At 40.6% G+C, this 18,375-nt stretch overlaps 1 protein-coding gene across 1 annotated transcript in view; it reads right to left on the minus strand.

The window, feature by feature from the left end:
- Trpgamma (Transient receptor potential cation channel gamma) overlaps positions 1 to 18,375 on the minus strand; it is a 205,181-nt gene that overhangs the window by 102,474 nt on the left and 84,332 nt on the right. Inside the window, exon 14 of the mRNA XM_068394321.1 lies at positions 17,337 to 17,531. Within this exon, the coding sequence (XP_068250422.1) occupies positions 17,337 to 17,531 (195 nt within the window). The remainder of the gene's footprint in view (positions 1 to 17,336; positions 17,532 to 18,375) is intronic.

Below are 18,375 nucleotides of genomic sequence, written 5' to 3' on the forward strand. Positions count from 1 at the left end.
ATTCTCTTCTTGATCTGTTGGACAGGAACTTACAGTCTATTAAATTTCTTATTCCCAATCTAGATATTAATCTCTGGCACAGTCGTTCAATTAGTTCATTATGCATGTAGCATAAGATTTTTCATAATTCTGACCATCCTTTACATTTAGATCTTTCCGGAAAGTACCATCCTCTTTGTAATAGTAGGTATGTCATTAATGCCAATAGTTAGGCTTTCTCCATCACGAGGCTCAATCCTATGCAGGATTCTAGGAGATTTGTTCCAGTTTTGATCAAGTTTAGGAATGATCTTCCTAACTGGGTAGTTGAATCAGTAGAATTTCAAAAGTTCAAAGTTGCAGCAGATGCTTTTATGTTTATATATGAAAGATCTGTTTTAATGTTATTACTGTTCTTAAAAAGGGATTTTTGACGAAGGAAAAATCTATTTCTGGGCGAGGAACTTGTGTCGCCCAGTGAAATGCTCCTTAAAGCACCATTTCTAAGGTATAAATACTGCTAAAAATACCAGAGAAAAAGTTGCATGGAATGCCAGGAATAAACCCAGCTTGCTCACTCTAAAAGAGTGTCGGCATAGTAACTGGGACGTGTTAGAACCACTACCAGAGGTCCCTTACAACTTAGTCCTCTCCTTCCTCAATATCCCCTGATACTACGAGGTGCCGTTCTACATATTTTAATTGTTCATAATTTTTCATACAATTTATTTACTTCCTTTCCTCACTAGGTTATTTTTCCCTGTTGGAGCCCATGGGCTTATAGCTAGGGTTGTAGGTTAGCTGGTAGTAGTAATAATAATAATAATAATAATAATAATAATAATAATAAAGGGATTTTGATGAAGGAAAAATCTATTTTTGGGCGAGGGACATGTGTCACCCAGTGAAATGCTCCTTATAGCACCATTTCTAAGGTATAAATACTGCTAAATATACCAGAGAAAAAGTTGCATGGAAAGCCAGGAATATACCCAGCTCGCTCACCCTTATAGGGTGTAGGTATAGAAACTGGGGCGTGTTAAAACCACTACCAGAGGTCCCTTACCAATTAGTCTTCTCCTTTCTCAATATCGCCCGATACTACGAGGATGATAATAACTGAATTAATAAGATACAATAATAAAACACCATTAAGTAACTGATAAAGTTTCCTCCAATTAGCATTATAAATCTATGAGGCAACATCATCATCATCTCCTGCTACGCCTATTGACGCACAGGTCTCGGTTAGATTTTGCCAGTCGTCTCTATCTTGAGCTTTAAATTCAATACTTCTCCATTCATCATCTCCTACTTCGCACTTCATATTCCTCAGCCATGTAGGCCTGGGTCTTTCTACTCTTCTAGCGCCTTGTGGAGCCAGCAGAACGTTTGGCGAACTAATCTCTCTTGGGGAGTGCGAAGAGCATGCCCCAACTATCTCCATCTACCCCTCATCATGATCTCATCTACATATAGTACTCGAATAACCTCTCTTTCAATTTCATTTCTAATCCTGTACTGCAATCTAACTCACAATATCCTACTGAGGGCTTTGTTCTCAAATCTACTAAATATATTGGAGATTGTTTCATTGTCATACCATAACTTATGTCCTTACAAAGCAGCAATCTCACTAAACTGATATATAGTCTGATTTTTATATGTAATTTCAGGCGATTTGATTTCCAAATTTTACTTAACCTAGCCAAAGTCTGATTTGCCTTTTTCAATCTTTCACTAAAATCTAATTCTAAAGACCCTATATTGGAGACCATAGTTCCTAAATACTTAAGTGATTCTACCTAATTAATCCTTTCTTCTTTCAATATTTCATATTCCAGTGCGTACTCCGTTCTCATCATCTCTGTCTTTCTTCTATTCATCTACAGCCTAACCTCGTGTGATATCTCATGCATTCTGATAAGCAAGCATTGCAAATCCTGTGGTGTTCTGCTAACAAGAACAGCATCATCAACATACTCTAGGTCTACTAAATTCCTATCACCAATCCAGTCCAATCCTTCTCCACCATCTCTGATCGTTCTATGCATTACAAAATCCATGAGTAGGATAAACAACATAGGTGACAACACATTCCCTCTGAGTATTACATTAGTCACTGGAAATTCATTTGATAAGACTCCATTAACATTAACTTTGCACTTGCTATGCTCATGAACAGACAATCAAATTTACATATTTAAGAGGAATTCCATAATAACGCCGTACTCTCCACAAAACTGGCCGGTTCACATTATCAAATGCTTTTTCATAGTCCAGAAATGCCATCAAAAGGGGATTTCTATGTTCTATGCATTGCTGTACAATGTCTCAAAATGATCAAGAAAAATACAAATATTGAGAGAAGTTCAAATACCACCCATCTTAACAATGGGAAAAACCCTCCAACACAATGAGTGAAAAGTATTCAATACTCTATCACATTTCTAAAAAAACAAAGTCAAACTACCACTCATTTTCAACAGAAGGTTCACTCAGATTTTCCTACAACTTAGACAAAAGCTGACTCATCAGAAAAATAAATAATTGCCCAACTATTGCAGTATTCTCATTTGAGATGCATTACGAATATCAAAATAATGATCAAAGCACTATCAAATGGAATTAGTTTTACCAACGATGCAAAACTCTTTCAGGTCCCTAGTCCAGGATCAACTTAGAAAAATTCTTATTAGCATCCAAAAGCAAAGGAAATTAAATAGATTTTGACGAAGGGAAAATCTATTTTTGGTTGAGATAGAAAGTTATTTCAAAATCTTAAATCTAATTTTAATGAATTATCTAAATATGACGTTGATTAAAAAAATCCAGTACTGAATGGTAAAAAGTTTCCCTTTCCATCTCATTTAAGCACAATATCGTTAAAATACCTATCTGAATCCTCCATATCTTTTTTCATTGATTTTCATTTAATTTGGTTAAATGCAATCAGTTTGTATACTCACATGTACAATTACCAAAATCTCAAATCTTCCCATTTTTCCAATACATAGTACATATGGTGGAAGAAATTTTGTTGTCAGAGCATTGATATACAGTAGGTGGTTCTTACTGTCAAAGGAGAGGCTACTAGATATTGCCCTTAGACTATGATACATTGGCAATATTTAAATATGTAAGTTTTCATATTTGTTTCAACACACTTTTAACCACAACAAAACCAATTAATTTGATCAAGGAATCACTTCTATAGCCAATGTGAGCTTTAAGTTCCAAAAGCTTTAAGTACAATTCACATGATTATCAAAAGTTGTATATGATGTCATCAAATTAACAAAATACTGTAGATCGTTTAATTTCTTAAGTTATGCAATGGAATGCCTAGTTTTGACTGGAATTAATTCTTATTGGTGATCATAAATCAATAATTTTTAAGATTTTCACCTACAAAGTACAGTAGATGGTCTATGTTTCTTATGCATTACTATAACACTAAATCAAACTTGGTTACGACATGAATGACAACGCTTTTCAAGCAATGCTGGTTATGAACAACAGTACTCCATTCCTTAAACCCCACTTGTTATGATAGTATAAACAACAACAATCTCTATGCAATGGAGATGACTAAAAGCATCGACCCTGAAACAATGCTGGACAGATTTCCCTAAGATCGATGATTATTAAGGTGAATGGTAATGTAATGTTCCTACTGAAATAAAGCAACATAAATTATTACCATCTATCATCTTAATGGCTACTGTCAAATAAAGAAATACAGCAAAGTTACCTTCATCAGTTACATTGTACCAAACCACGACAAAACTCTTTGATAACTTTGGCTTCGCTACAAACGCATTGCAATTTCTGTCACACTGAGCAATAGCTGCTATCCAAATTTTTACAATTCAGATAACCTTATAAATTTTCTAGAAAAAGAAATATCACAAATTATTAGTAATTTGTATTTTTCCTAACATACTTACCGAGAAACACTTTCATAGGAGTTACCTGGAACCTCCTCTCAAATGACCAGAGTTTTGTGTAGTTTACCCTACTCCCATTTTCTGAAATGGTAGCCCTAGCGGAAGGATACGTGCCCTGAGGGAAAACCCGAGGTAGGCCACATGCGGGCTTGGGTCGTGATCTCCAGTAAGTTCTATGAAAGTAACAATACTAAAGATCAGTGAGGCACCCGGGGGAAGGAAGGGAGGGCCATAACCCGAAAGTGTTTCTCGGTAAGTATGTTAGGAAAAATACAAATTACTAATAATTTGTGATTTGTTCCAACACAGAGACTTACCTCGAAACACTTTCATAGGAGACTTACACTTTAGGAGGTGGGAGTGCCTCCCTGACAAGGACCCAAACAACTGGAAAGTAGGATAAACTACACAAAGAGCTCATTACCAGTGAAAAAAGTACTCACCCTACATAATTCCTTGATGATGTGCTTGCCGAAGTATGGATATACGGGGGGTTGTGCCAGTCTACTGGCTAAGACCTCCCTAGGCGATAAAAAGTAAAAGGAGAAGACAAGGGGGAAAATAGAAAAGATCACCTGTGTCTAATGGTTTTGATATTCACGATTGAACCTGGGGCTTGGGCCGTTAAATTGGTTGGAGTGCGGAGATGACTGGCCCAATGGAAAAACCATCTAAGGACTTCCCCGTACAATCCTTGAGGTAGTGAGACGTGAACGTCGACTGGGTAGACCAAGTGCCTGCCCTAAGAACCTGAGCTACTGACATGTTATTTTCAAAGGCTAGAGAGGTACTTAAACCTCTAACGTCATGTGCCCTGGGCTTTCCTGGAACTGAAAGTCCTGCCCTAGAATAAGCTTGAATGATGACTTGCCTGAGCCAAAAGGAAATGGTGTTTTTGGAAACCTTCTTTTTCGTCGTACCCGTGGACACAAAAAGATTCTTTATACCCAGGCGGAGATTCGCCGTCCTCTTTAGATATTTCCTTATAACTCTGACAGGACACAATTTTAAGTCATCTAGATTATCTGATCTTGGAATTGCTGGGATAGAGAAACCCTCGAACCTAGGATCCCAAGCGGATGGGTCTTGGGTTTTGGCGACAAACGAGGGGACAAACTTAAAGGAGATATCTCTCCAACCCCTTGAGTGTTCTACCTCGTAGGACAACCCATGAATTTCTCCTACTCTCTTCGCCGACGCCAAAGCTAACAAGAAGAAGACCGCCTTAAGCGTAAGATTCCTGTCCACTATATCCTTCAAAGGTTCGAAGGGAGGCTTACTAAGCATGTCTAGAACTCTAGCCAGGTCCCATTGCGGAACCCTAGGAGACGAGGGAGGACAGGACTGCTCAAAACTCTTGATGAGCATCGAGATGTGTCTAGAAGAACTCAGATCTATATCTTTCAGGAGAAAAACCTGTCCCAGGGCAGCTCGTACACCTTTTACTGCTGGAATTGACATGCCCAACTCATCCCTGAGGTGAACGAGAAAATCTGCAATGTCGGGTACTGATGCTTCTAAAGGCTTCATTTTCTTTGAAGCACACCATTTAATGAAAGCTGCCCATTTTTCTTGGTAGACTGCTGTAGAAGATTGTCTCAGGTAACGTGACATTCTAACAGCCGTCTTGGTCGAATACCCTTGTCTTTTCAGGAGGCGCTGGATAACCTCCAGGCGTGAAGACGAAGGGATTGAGGGTTCCCGTGGAACCTCAGAAAGTGTGGCTGCCTCAGGAGGTCTGGTCTGTCCGGAAGAGGCCACGGAGGGAGAATAGCCAGACCTTTTAGGTCTGCGAACCACTCTCTCTCCGGCCACCAAGGCACTACCAAAGTCATCTTTAGGTTGTTGGCTGTCCTTACTCTGTTGAGAACTTGCCTGATCAGAGCGAAAGGAGGAAAGGCGTACACGTCCAGATTGTCCCACTTGTGCTGAAAGGCGTCCTCCAATGCCACCTTTGGGTCTGGGACAGGAGAACAGAATACGGGGAGTTGCGCGTTCAGCCTCGTCGCGAAGAGATCCATTACCGGAGAACCCCACCTTCGGATGATGAATCTTGCCACTTCGGGGTGAAGAGACCATTCTGTCCCCACTACTTGGCCTACTCTGCTGAGGCCATCGGCTCGCACGTTTTTCTTTTCCGGAATGAATCTCGCCGACAGTCTGACTTGTTCCTCTTCTGCCTATTTCAGGACTTGCAAGGCGAGAACGCACAACTCCTTCGACTTCAATCCTCCTTCCTTCTTTATGTACGCCACTACTGTGGCATTGTCCGACATCAACGCCACTGAGTTTCCTTTTAGAACTTGACTGAAGTGTAGACAGGCTTCCTGAACCGCTCTTATCTCCAGAACATTGATGTGGAGAGCCTTCTCTTTTTCCGTCCAACTGCCTCTCGCTGCTTTTCCCAGAAGGTGGGCTCCCCACCCTTCTTTTGACGCGTTTGTGAAGAGCAGAAGCTCTGGCGTTCCGGAGGACAGTGGCATCCCTTTCAGAGTGTTTGCTCGATCTTGCCACCACTCCATGGACCGTTTGGTCTCCGGTAGAACTGGCACAATCACGTCTGGGGAACTTCTCTGATCCCACCGATCCTTCAAGTTCCACTGGATGCTCCTGAGCTTCTGCCTTCCTTAGGGAACCATCTTCTCTAAGGACACTAGGTGTCCTATCAACCTCTGCCAATCCTTTGCTCTTCTGGGTTGACCCTCCAGGAAGGGACGGAGAACTTGGTCCAGATTGGTCAGCCTGTCTACTGATGAAAACGCCTTGACTAGTAAGTACGTCATCCTGTTGGTTGGGGACAGGTGAGACTTCTCCAGATTGACGGTGATGCCCAGAGTTTTGCAAAGATGAAGAAGCTCTGCTCCTTGTTGCTGCAAGACTTCCTTTGAGGAAGAAAGGAGTAACCAGTCGTCCAGGTACCGAATTAGACGGATCTCCCGTTCGTGCGCCCAAACGGAGATCGTCGTAAAAATTCTTGTGAATACCTGGGGGGCTGAGGACAGTCTGAAGCACAGGGCTCTGAACTGCAAAATCTGGGCACCCCACTTCACCCAGAGAAACTTCCTGCTTGCTGGATGAATTGGGATTTGGAAATAGGCATCCTTGAGGTCTATGGATATCATGAAATCTCCTTCCCTCAAGGACGCCATGACCGTTCTAGGGGTGTCCATCTTGAATTGTGTTTTCCGAATGAATTTGTTGAGGGCTGACAGGTCTATCACTGGTCTCCATCCTCCCGTTGCCTTCTCTACCAGGAAGAGTCGACTGTAGAACCCCGGACCCGGAAGATGCACAGTCTCTATTGCTCCCTTCTCCAACATTGTGGAGACTTCTTCCTCCAAGGTTGCTCTTTTCAGGGGGTCTTTGGGGGCCAACCACTCCGCCTGGCTTGCAGGAATCAAGGGAGGTGGATCTTCCAGAAAAGGGAGCCTGTAGCCCTCTTTCAAAACAGTTACCGTCCACGGTTCTGCTCCGTGGAGTTTCCAAGCTTGCCAAAATTGTCTGAGGCATCCCCCTACCTGAGGCTTGGGCAGGGGAAGGGGACCTCTCACACTACCTTCTGCGGGAGGAACGTCCTGAACGGCCCCTCCTGGCTGAAGAGTAGGAATTCCTATAGGTGGAAGGGGCTGAATTAGTTCCCCTTCGGGGAGGATACGTTGACTGAGCCCACTGCGAAGTCGAAGGTTCTCTCCTTACTTGAGTTGGGGAAGAGCGAGAACTAGCAGGCGCCTCGGATACAGGTCTTCTAAAAACCGGTCTCCTCGCCGATTGAGACTTCGGTAAGATGGCATCTTTCTTCCTAGCTAGTTTCTCTGCAACTTCTTCCGCCTTCTTGATTGGGAAAAGACCTTCATCCCAAACCGAAACGTTCCAGAGGGACCTCGCTTCTCTGTCCGGGATTTTCCTGGAAAGGTTCTTCAAGACCGAGTCTCTACTCCTCAAGACCCAGTTCGCGGATAATGCCAAGGCCTGGAACGTGAGAAACTTAAGGGCACGGCCGCCCGAACCGACCAACTCTTTCAGGGCTTCTCGCTTGGCAGGATCCAAAGACTCCATCGGGATCTGGGTACCAACTAAGGTAGTAGCCCACCAGTCCAACCATGAGGCGACATTCACGAGATTCTTGGACATCTCCTCCATCATGATGGACTCGGATTGTGTAAAGAAAATGGGTGCCGCCGCCGCCCTGTCTTCCGGGGCACCTTGTCCTAACACCTCTAGGACGTCCTCAAGCTTGCTAGCCCCATGTGGTCGTCCTTCTAAAGCATAATACTTGCTTTGCGATTTTAAGCCCTGTAGCAGTTTGGCCGAACTGTGACCTTTTGAGGTGTCCCCATTGCGGATGACCACCTTATCAATATGAGTGCGCACCAACTTCACGTCTCTCGCCTCCGGAAGAGCCAGTGATGACTTCTTTTGGATGGGTTCCTCCATGATCCTGTTAAGGCCAGACGTCCAGTCATCTTCTTCCTGAGGTAGAGGCTCCACCAGTTTATTGTGACTCCTTATTAAGGAGATAACCCTCCTATAAGCGGAGTCCTCCGTCGTTCCAAGGCCTGCAACTTCAACCGCGTCCTCCGTCAGTCGATGGGGTGACGAAACTGCACGGGCACCTCCACTCTGACGGGACCCTCGGCTAAGACCTTCCTCAACCACGTCCTCCGTCCGTCGATGGGGCGAAGAACCTGCACGGGCACCTCCGCTCTGACGGGAGCCGCGGCTAAGGCCTTCTGGAGAGACGGGCGCCTCTGTCACCTTAAGAGCCTTTGACGATGGAACGAGCTCCCCCGTGAAGGTGTTCGACGGAGGGAGTCGTATACGTCGATCCGTACCACGGGCTAACTCATCGAGGCTGCCCGTCCTAGGAGGTGACTCCCTCTGCTGGGCAGATTGAGTCTCCTTGGATCGGGACTTATGCCTACCAGACGAGGCCTTTCGGTCTGAGGCTGAAGCCGACTTGCGGCTATCGGAGGCCCTTCTAGGAGGACTGTCTCCTGTCAGCCTAAACACTGAGCCCGAGCCTGAAAACAGGTCTCTGAGCTTACTTTCGGGTACTAGGACCCATCGTTCCTGTGGAGACTCGGCTCTCCTGCACTTCTTCCGTGGGGAACGAGATCTCCTCCTTCTATACCTAGACTCCGACGGAGACCTAGAAAAGGACTGCCTCCTCCTGGAGCGATCCCTCTTCCTCCTACGTCTCCTGCGACGTTCTTCGTCCGACGACACGGACGATTCATCTGCCGACGATTCGGACCTCCCGTGGAAACGGGTCCCAGCAACAGATGGAGCCTTGCTCAACACCTGCTGGGTTCCCGACGTCGACGGTTGAAGAAACTCCTCGGGAACTGCCGTCGAAGGTGCTGGAGTCGTAAAAGGACGATCTATAAAAGGGAAGCATCCGCTCAACTCTTCCTCCATCCTCATAGGGGACTTGCCCGGCGTCCTCGGAAGACTCCATCCTCCTGCGGGGAATCCTCTCTATCCAGGGCGCCCTCCGCTGCGGAAGCGCCGGAAACATCCACCCACGAATCTGGCGAAGAAAACGGCACAAGTTTAGTCCACATGGGGTCCCCGGCCGAGACGCGCTCCCCTTGCACAAGAGCAACGTTCCGCGGACCTCCCACTACACATACCTTCAGGCGCCTGGTTCGCCTTTAAAACAGTAGATACCCCCGAAACATGATTCTCCTGGGGAAGAAGCCCCGACTTCTTCCCCTTAACAGACTTACCTCGTCCCCTACTCTGGGTAGGGGAAGAAGAAGGAACTCTACTAGGACCCTCTCCGGCCGAAGTCGTAGGAGAAGAAACACTAGCCTTCCTGGGAGAACACTTCGAGGACTTCTTCTTCTTGGTCCCGTACTTGATCCATTGGACCTCACTCCAGGCAGCACATTCCGGACACGTGTCCGAAGGAGAGCACACTTTACCCCTACACGAGGAACAAAGGGAGTGCGGATCTACATCGGGCTTCGATAAGAAAGCCCCACACGATTTCCCGGCCCTAGGCCCAGGACAACGGCGAGTATGCTCCATCGCACACAAACACCACACCGCTAGACACAGGCACGAAGCGGAAAAAGAATGAGAACACTAAGAAGCACACATGAAAGCACAAAGGAATTAAAAGCCAAAGCACAAAGTTAAAGCACTAAGCACGAGGGAGAGCACAACGGACCATGCGGTAACCACGTGGCCACGAGACACAAAGGGTCGCACTGAGATCAGAGGAGCATCGAGATGATATCACGACGCGACCAGAGAACTTACTGGAGATCACGACCCAAGCGCGCATGTGGACTACCTCGGGTTTTCCCTCAGGGCACGTATCCTTCCGCTAGGCCTACCATTTCAGAAAATGGGAGTAGGGTAAACTACACAAAACTCTGGTCGTTTGAGAGGAGGTTCCAGGTAACTCCTATGAAAGTGTTTCGAGGTAAGTCTCTGTGTTGGAACAACTTCATTTTAAACAAAATACCCCAGCTTCAATGTAATTTTAAAGTATTCCCAAAAACAACTTTGACATTTTTTGGCTAAAATCATTCTTGTGAATTGATTTCCAATTAAACCTAAGCCCCAAATACACCCCAATAATGCTACTACAGTACATTGTAAATAGTGTTGATGGAGAAATAAATTAGAATTTTCTAACACTCCTATATTCAATGACCACAGAGAAGGCAACCATGAAGATTTTCCAGAATGATAATAAGAGCATTTCTCATATGCTCTCTCTCATTTAAGGAAGAAAAAAGTTTTCCTTCCAGTAGTGATCATTACTTCATTTAGTATGAATGATTTTCAAATTTGCAGTGACACATGAAGAATATAAAAAGTAAAACGTTGGAAGAGATTCTCCCTTGGTAAAAGAGAGGAGAGATGTTTACACTATTTATACAGTATTTCTAAAAGAAGAAAATGCCTTCTTTCATTACAATAGAATATCTTTGATTACTACAAGTGCTTTTGTACAATAGCTACTATCAACACACTACAGTCCTTTGCAAGCGAGGGTTACTTCCGAAACTAGTTATAGTACTTTACATACTGTTTGTTATAGACTGTAATTGAACTCTGATACAATTATCTTAAAAAGCTCGCTCACTTCAATAGCTATAATTACATAATAACCGGGCAATTACAGAAAAATATGCATAACTACAAATGATTTTCATAAATCACACTTCTTTTTTTTTTACCTTTTTACTTTTGCACCTTGGGAATAAAGTCAATAATATAAGTCATACTTTTTTCATACACATTCATTAAAATAAATTTCAAAATATAAAGTAGTAATAAATATCATATCTGTCAATACTGTATGTGTATATTAATTAGAAAATCATAAGTATGATTTTATCTTACCAACTCCCTACTTTTAACTACACGATTCTTGTCTGCAGTAGATTTATCAGTGAAATTTAGCTTTTACTGATAGGTTGTCAAGTAAGTGTTAGTAATATCAACCGAGTAAATGGAAAAGAAATACTAATTAGGGCTAAATTTGTGTTTAACTTTGTACTTGATGAAGCCTAACACCATCAGAGTCACAAAGGTGCTAAAATAATGAAGAAAAATTTCATGACACTACATCAACACGTACATTACGATTAAAAAAATCAATTACAGTTTAGATTTCTGAAATTATTCCAAATACAATGAAGTAGTGCTGCTAAGATTAGGGTAAACAATCGCACAGTGCCCTAAGTTGTGCGTATAGTACAATAAAACAGTGCCATATTAACTGTGATGTCCACACAAGTAAGTGCAAAGAAATGAGGCTGGGATGGCGGTGTTTTATGTTGGGCCAATTACTTAAGGGGAAAAAACTGACCAGTTCCATATCTGATCATACAAACACTGACAATAAGGGAGAAGTAGTTCATATTGTTTCAAACATCTTTGAGCTATTCCAAAGAATATATTTGAAAATGGTATGAAACTCATGTAAAGAAATAATCAAATGAAGACTTTAAAATACATAAATATGAACAGATAGAAAAAACATCAATATGAAAACGACAGAATTTCTGAAAGATTTCTTCCAACAGTGAATTCTTTCCATAGTCAAAAGTTCGGTACTTTAGATTGATTCTATTTTAGGTCCTTTGCTTCATTAGGATTATATATCATTCATGCCTTGAAAATGTTAACTGCAAATACATACACAAACCTAATTACTTCATTTAAAAGGATATTTATTCTCCCTTTCATGCCAAACGCAAGGAAATTAATTATATTAACTTATTTTCCTCATAATATGTGCTGTACTGTATTGGGTATGTTTTTACACATTTACACTGTGTGAGAATATCACTCATTTCTTCAAAAGATTATGCACATACTGCTATATTAGAACTGCTTAGCAAATAACATAAAATGATTGGTACAGTACAGTATTAACATGATCAAAGAAATCACTTACAAAGAGGTAATAAATGCTATGATTACCAGTATCCTTCCTTACATGGTCACCTGTAGCATTTCTTTGTTATCCGCCATAATACCTTTTCCCATTTACTTTTCATGTTCCCTTCAGTCTATCTATCAGTAGTTTTATACCTCTTTTAACTATTTCCAGCCCTATTTTTTTCTTCCAATTGTAAAAATAATTTTGGACAACTCCTGTTCATTTGCAAATGACCAAGGTGACTAGTTAACTATTTCAATTCATGATTAAGCACCAAAACTACCAAACAAGTTATGGAATAAGTTGCAGCGACTAAAGAAACTAACAAGTTTGAGTGGGACTCGAACCCCAGTCTGGTGTTCACCAGTCAAGGACGTTACCACATCGACCACCATAACCTAGCTACCAATCAAGGTTCCAGGAGGTTTACTAATTCCAAGTAACCTTAATCATCATTTCTTAGGTCTTCCCACTTCCTCATAGGAATTAGCAAAGAAAGAAATCTAATCTAAAGATGAAGGGGACCGTAAATGATACTACTGTTTCTTCACAGGAGCTCAGTCCCTGTCTACAACTGGTTGAAGGTCTTCTGCTTCCTTTAGATATCATGCTCATATGTTGTTGGTTTTGGTGAAAGGCTTTGATTGAATCAGTATCTTAACTGGTCACGTGTCTGTGACTGCGGTTGGTGTGGCCTGGAATTAGAGGTCATGGTTATGGGTACCATGGTTTGCAATATCCTGGCATTAGGGTCATGGACATGAATGGACCAGTTTGAGATGTCTGGGTGCTGGTGACAGCCATTGTGACTGACCCTGCTTGAGATGTCCTGGTGTTGGAGGCTGGAGTCATGGTTGATCCAGATTGCAAGGTCCATGTACTAATAAAAGTTGTGGTTGCAGCTGGCTTGGCTCAAGATGTCCTGAGACTGAAAGATGTAGTCTTAGGTTGCAATATTCTGGCATCAATGATCACACTACATGTGGAAATGCTGTGGTTATTTGTTGCCCCCCCAAAAACCTCTAAAATCAAACTAAGACTCTACTGACAGAGCATCAGGTGCATAACTAAAAGCATATGTAACGGTATCAAGGACATCAGATTGATCATGCATAGCCAAAGGCATAGGTAACGGAATCAAGGACATCAGACTGATCTTGCATAACCAAAGGCATACTGTAGGTAACGGAATCAAGGACATCAGATTGAAAGTCTTTCATCAACAAAGTCAGGCTTTATATTGCCAAAAAAGGCTTTGCTTTCTAAGTGCTTCTTCTCATGGACAATGATTGAGGTCACAGTATCGACCTTTATCAGGAGGGTAGAATTCTTACTACAGAACACAACATTGGTGATTCTGGACATGGAGCAAGGTGTTATTTGTGTTTTTAAGCTACTTTATGTATGAAACTCCCTCCAACATTTGGTCGAGTCTATGGATGCATATAATAACTTTTTACTGAAGGAGTACTGGTATAGATACATCACTACAACGTGTCTCCAAAACATCCAGAAAACCATAAAGGAGATGAAGGAAAAAAAATTTGGCCAGAGGTGGTAAACTACTGTAAAGGATTCTCTCCCGACGAAATCCACCACTCGGTAATATATTATGCAGAAAGGATGGCCAAATTGCTCATAGAAGATGGCTTCACAGATAAGACTACTGAAGATGTAAATAACCTAATCAAGGCCCACTTAGATCCATTAATGGATGAAGATTTGACGGAGATAAAGTCAAGTGAGGATAAAGAAGAAGGGCATGAAGATCCAGGGGAATAAGAAGTAGTCCTAACACTTGAACCCATCTCAACTCAAGTCAAAAATAGTAAAAGAACTTCAGACAATGGCTGAAGATTAGGGCCCACAGATTATTTGTACATTGCAGTTTAGAAATGCAATCAAGGGAGACATGGAAGTTTATAAGAACATCCTTTTGCATAAGAAAAGGCTGTGTCAGCAATTGCTGATAACTATGTTTCTCTTTCATAAAAAAAAAAGACACGGGCACTACCCTATCAGCAGATATAGAAGTTACTTCTCTGGAAAGCGATGACGAAGATATTGCACCACCCGACGAAGCCCCAGTGGAAGTAGTGCTTTCAGAGGAATATGAATACAATGGTTCAAATGCCTCTGCAGTATTTTTCGTGGCAATCCTCAAAGGATAAAAAGGTCTGGAGAACTCTTAAGCTGTAAATAGTTGCGAGGAGATATGAAAAAGATGGCATCTGAAAAGGGAGGCAATTGCCTGATATAAAACTGTAAAACCAAGTGGTCTGCTCCTCTTCTTACGGGCTGCCAACCCAAGAGCCCATGGTCCACCTTGATGCGTGACCAATCTAAAAAAACAAACAAACGAACAAATGAACGAACAAACGATGCTCCTCACCTGTCTGTTGAACCAAATACTACAGTACTGGGGACATTTGAAGACAACAAAAGTAGACTATATTGTGGTGATGAATTTGTGATGAAATAGAGTAAAATGAAAATAAAAAAAATTCTCCTTACAAAGTATCATCTAATTCTCAAAACATTCTTATCCTTTTATATGGCTACTATCAGCACCTCTTTACATAAAAAAAATAAAATATTTCCATTTTTAATTTGAATAAGAGTTAAATAAAATTTCAAGCCAAACACTTAAGATATTCTATCACAAGCTTAAACATTGTGTCTACCATGAGGAAAATAATGTTGATAAACTTGGATCACAGAGATAAGTATGAGTCATTGTACGGATCAAAATGGCTCTTAAAACTGTTACTATACTTTTTTGGTTCCTTACAAGTACCATTTCAGTCTACAAATTCAAGTTAATTCTTTAGGACCAGTAGAACCTATATATATTTCTTTGATCAAAATACATGCAACAGAAAATACTCTACACTTCAGGGTTTCAATGGCTAATATAGCAATACAGTGCAATAACCAGATCTTCACATTTCACTCAAAATATAGCACTCACACTGTTTAAGTGATGATGAGCAAGATTAAAATTTTAGAATGATACTATTTATAAGTCTAACTTACCAGGTTTAGTCTTTGCATTAACTTAAGACCCCTGTTTTAGAGTAATAACTTTCCTCTCTTCTAACTACGCTTCCTTATTTTCACGAAAATGCTTTATACGTCATTATCCTTTAAATCTGAAGATGCAATCTAACCTTTATCAATGCATCATATATTTTGTTAACAACATTCTTCAAATACTACATTAGCCTTTATTCATGTAGTTAGCTGGGATCTCCTTGACAGATGTTAAGAACATAATTATCAAAATTTAATAAGAATTTTTTACACGTTCGAACAAACAAAAAAACTGACAATCATATTGTTCCTTCGTTTAAAATTCTATATACAGTACACTGATTATATTAGGCATTATGATGCTTGGTAAAAATTTAGAGAATAGGGTACAGTGATGATAAAAGCATTGCCTTTCTTTTTTTAATAGAGATTACAAGAGCTAAATCTATCGTTTCCTTCTCCCATTTAAGGTTTGACAAGGCTACTGCCATGGCAAAGATGAAATGTAGGATCCTTGATTTGAACTTCTGAGATTAAAAATATAAATCTGGACTCAATTTGCCAAATCTTGAAAGCCCACTGGTCTATTGAATTCTTGATAGGAGATGCAGTCTTAAGCGTTGTTTACACGGTCGAACTGTTCGTCAAACCTGCTTCTCAAACGGTTTGAAGAGGTGGAGTCAATCACAAATGCCTTAGGTTTGTGGTCAATGAAGCTCCACCCACAAAAGTCAGGCTAGATCTGACTTTCTTCGAACCATTCGACTGGTGTGTTCGACAATCAAATAGCCCGTTCACACGCTCAAACATCACTTCAAACACTTGTCTGTCGAACCGTTCGGCAGAGTAAACCTCGCTTTACTGGCATAGTCTTGGCACACTAATTAAAATGATGGTAGACAGCTTCAATAATGTTAAGATTACACAAAATGTTTTATGCAATTACCAACTACTGTACACTAAATTCCAAAACTATCATATACAGTATTGTAAATCTTCAACCTGATGCTACTGATTTACCTTCATTCATGACAATTATTACTAATATCAGAGTCTTAATTACACAAAAGCATTCTACTACAATAAAGATTCAGCTTAGTGAACAATCAAATAGTTATAGTAGATGCTTTCTTATTAATGTACATGTACTGTAAAAACATGAAAATTCACATCAAGGGAAGAGGACTTAACACTTAAGTTATATTACTTTATCATTGGTTCAGTATCAGGTAGTTTACAAAGGCACTGTCTTAGATAAAGAAAAGCATCATCCATACTGCCTAATGTAATTAATCCTTCAACTTATCTTTGGGTAACATCTACAGAGGAGACCCCTGTACGGTGCTTCCTGTTTCTCTTCCCGCTACCTGTATGTTTAGTTCCCATTTAACTGTCAGTCAGTTTTATTTTGTTGTCCATTACCTTCTTTATTATCATTTTAAATAATTCTTTAATGCTTTAGTGTCAAGTTACTATTAATTTATGCCACAACAACAATTGTCACGATTTGCCAAAAAGCTCGACATTGACAACGTCCACGAATTTACAAAACCAAAATATAATACAAAATCAAAATATCAAAACACGCATTATTAAACAAACAGAAACACATTTGAAGAATAACATTTAACATATGCCAATAGACTAAAAAAAAATAAAGGTATACAAAGGACCAACCAAGGAAACGGAAAATCAACAGTACAGTGAGGGGTTAATTTAACACTAAAGGAAACTGAGGGGAAACTTAAAATGGCTAAAATTTTCATCAATTAGTATAATTTCAAGCAAAATTTTTATATATACTGTATATCTTCAACAGTACAAGGGTAATCCAACACTGCCAAATAGTCAGTATAAATCTTTATGGGCCACAACTCTTTCTGACAAGTTAAACTAAATTGAAAGTGGCTCTAAACTTAAAAAACTACTGACGTTCAAGTACTGAAAATAAAAAGCTTTCTACTCACTCTTATGGTCCTCATGTGTTCCTTCTTGGCAGCCTTTGTCTGACCACAGAACTTTTTGTAGAACCAGTACACAAGGTAGTAGAGGCTTTTGGGTGTTGGGATGATGTTGAAAGGCGGAGGGCAGGTCCCCCCTTCCTCGAAGTAGCTAATCCAAAGTTTACTCCGAGCAAATTTCCACTCTGTATCAGCACGTTCCTATGACGGTCATTGAAAATATTAGAGACTGAAGTGTGGCTCAAACAGGGAGAAAATTCATTGTTATGAGTTGAATCATGCATTGCATGCAATCAAGTTGAAATAATTCATAACAGGACATAAGCCAATAACTTCCATTCATTTATGAAAATATGTATTTATCCTTTCTAAAGCTATGCAAAAATTAAACAAGCCATCATACACCAGAATAGAGAAAAAAATTTATATACCTAATTGGGCAAAATAGCCCAAAAAATTTTATAGCCTCTGGTTGCCCAAAACAGAAGGTACATCAAAAATACACCAAATTCAGGTCTTTCCCTTCACAGCAACCAAAAAAATTCTCTCTCACATCAAAAAAGGATAATTCCCTGTCAGATTCATGCAGGTAATGTGATGACAATGGGTAAAGGGGGGGGACCTCAGTATTTATCTGCGTGGGATGCTAAAGACATGATAAAGATGCTGAAATTGAAATAGGCCTTTTTTTGAGCCAACAGGGATCTAAAGTTACAGTTATTACAGATATTCCCACAAGATTTAATAATGCAAGTCCCCAGCCGCAGAACTATGCGGTAATATTAATAACAATGGACTCTTTAGATAAGAGGTAGTTCAAAGTTTTATTGAAAAATAAAGTTTAGTTTTAAAGTACTAGAAATGACAAAAATTTAAATACTGTACTACTACTTTACTGGTCGTAAATTCTTCAACCAAATAAAAAAACAAAAATCAAGGAATTAAAATTTAGCTACTTCTTAGTTTGATTCACAGTATATAAAATCTATTTTCATCATAAACATTATTGGATACACAATAGTGGACTACCAAAGGGGTTTTCTTT

This window comes from Palaemon carinicauda, chromosome 19 (assembly GCF_036898095.1).
Source record: "Palaemon carinicauda isolate YSFRI2023 chromosome 19, ASM3689809v2, whole genome shotgun sequence".
Lineage (NCBI taxonomy): Eukaryota > Metazoa > Arthropoda > Malacostraca > Decapoda > Palaemonidae > Palaemon > Palaemon carinicauda.